Source organism: Cariama cristata, unplaced genomic scaffold (genome assembly GCF_000690535.1).
Source record: "Cariama cristata isolate BGI_N322 unplaced genomic scaffold, ASM69053v1 scaffold18213, whole genome shotgun sequence".
Lineage (NCBI taxonomy): Eukaryota > Metazoa > Chordata > Aves > Cariamiformes > Cariamidae > Cariama > Cariama cristata.
The window spans coordinates 827-2,529 of NW_009607996.1; the positions used below are offsets into that span (position 1 = coordinate 827).

The following is a 1,703-nucleotide window of genomic DNA, read 5'->3' on the forward strand; positions in this document are numbered from 1 at the left end:
TCAGCTCGGCGGCATGCTGCTGGCAGCCGGCCAGCTTCTCCTCTGGGATTTCGGTGTAGGGCAACGGCGCTGTCGGATGCATGCTGCGGTCCACCAGCGAGGAGGGAGAGCTGATGGAGGGCGTGCTCTGGGAGAGAAGGACACAGGCATGTTAATGGGACGGGCACCACTATCCTCGCGTGAAATGAAAACACAAGGTAGCTGGGAGTGCTTCCCACACTCCCTTTTAAGAAAAACCAACAAACTGGTTCACAGTATATACTGCCCAGCTTGAACAATGAACCAATTTCCTTCCTTTCTTTCTCCAACTCCTTCCTCGCCCACTAATTGAATTTTCCTCTCCTAATTACCCTGGCTAATTTCTCTTGAACATTAGTACTCACAAACATTGCTGAATATCCTTTGTATGTGTTTTTAAGGAGCCAGAAAAGGCTTTGGAGGACTGTTTTCTGTGGAAATCACCTCAGGCAAGAAGGTTAAATAAGCACAAGCTGGCATTTTTGATGCACCGGGCTCCTCTCCTGGAGGCGTTACAGCCTCCGGCAGGCAGGGGCAGCATCATGGCACATCTGTCTGTAGGTCCTTCTAGCGTGGAAGACAGGCGATAATATGCAATGACAAGAGATGGATGACAACTACAGCGCCCGCAGAGGCAGAGGTGACGGGCGGATACCGGAGCGAGACGTGGGACCCACACCCCACTGCTGCCTCAGCTCGCCCTGATTTCATGCACACATCTGGACCGACAATCATATTTATATGCTCTCTTTCCTTCTCATATAGCTTGTGTTACCAAGGAAGGCTGGCAACTCCTTTCCTAAAAACTCCTAAAATGAGAGTCTTCAACCGCAATTGCAATCTCGCAGTATCTTTTTGTTTTAGGCATACTCATAACACATAAGGAGTGGTGCAACCTTCTTTAGTTTATATAGTCCTAAAGGGCAATTTTGTGGGTTTGACCAAACTTTCAAGAAATCTCTAGAGCAGGCACAAAACTGAAACATGAACAGAAATGCTTCTGAAAACTGCTGGTAGAAAATGTACTGGTTACAGGAGAATATGATTTACTGACTATGCAGTGCCGACCAGTCTAAATGGGAAGATGGGTGTGAGAAGGAAGCTAATATCTTTCTCAGAATTAAGTCCTGTCTGACACCTCTCAAGAAATCCTGATAAACTGGTATGGATGCTTTCAAAGGATGCTACAACAGCCTCCCTGAGCTGTCCTGACCCCTTGTCTCGATTGCAAGAAGTGGGATCCACAACCATTCCCATTAGGAACAGACTGCAGATTAACCATCAGACACAGGGCTGCCACTTCCTTTGGTCTGGGAAAGGAGAAGGTAGTCTGGAAAGGAATTACCGCCTTGTATTACTTACATGTCTTTTTTTCTTTTTTTTTTTTTTTAATTTATTAATGTAGACAATTATTAGAGCTATATTAATGAAGACCTTTCAACATTTTTAATTGCATGAATATTTTCTTGAGGCGTCAGTGGTTCTGTTCGATGACAGAGTAAACTCAGTCAAATGTCTTTCTGGCATCTATTGGCAACAACTGAAACCCAAAATCCAAATATTAAGACCCTACCCCTTTAGTGACATGTATAGACAGTGATCAGAGACCACTACGCTTCATTCTCTGTCATACTACCAAATCGCTCCAATTTACATTTGTCACATGGACTCACCGTTCTTACAAG

The 1,703-nt window shown here is 44.9% G+C and overlaps 1 protein-coding gene across 1 annotated transcript in view; it reads right to left on the bottom strand.

Moving 5' to 3' along the window:
- HIVEP1 (human immunodeficiency virus type I enhancer binding protein 1) overlaps nucleotides 1-1,703 on the bottom strand; it is a gene marked incomplete at both ends in the record, with an annotated part of 32,138 nt that overhangs the window by 822 nt on the left and 29,613 nt on the right. The window contains 1 exon segment of the mRNA XM_009696971.1: nucleotides 2-127. Coding sequence (XP_009695273.1) covers nucleotides 2-127 — 126 coding nt within the window.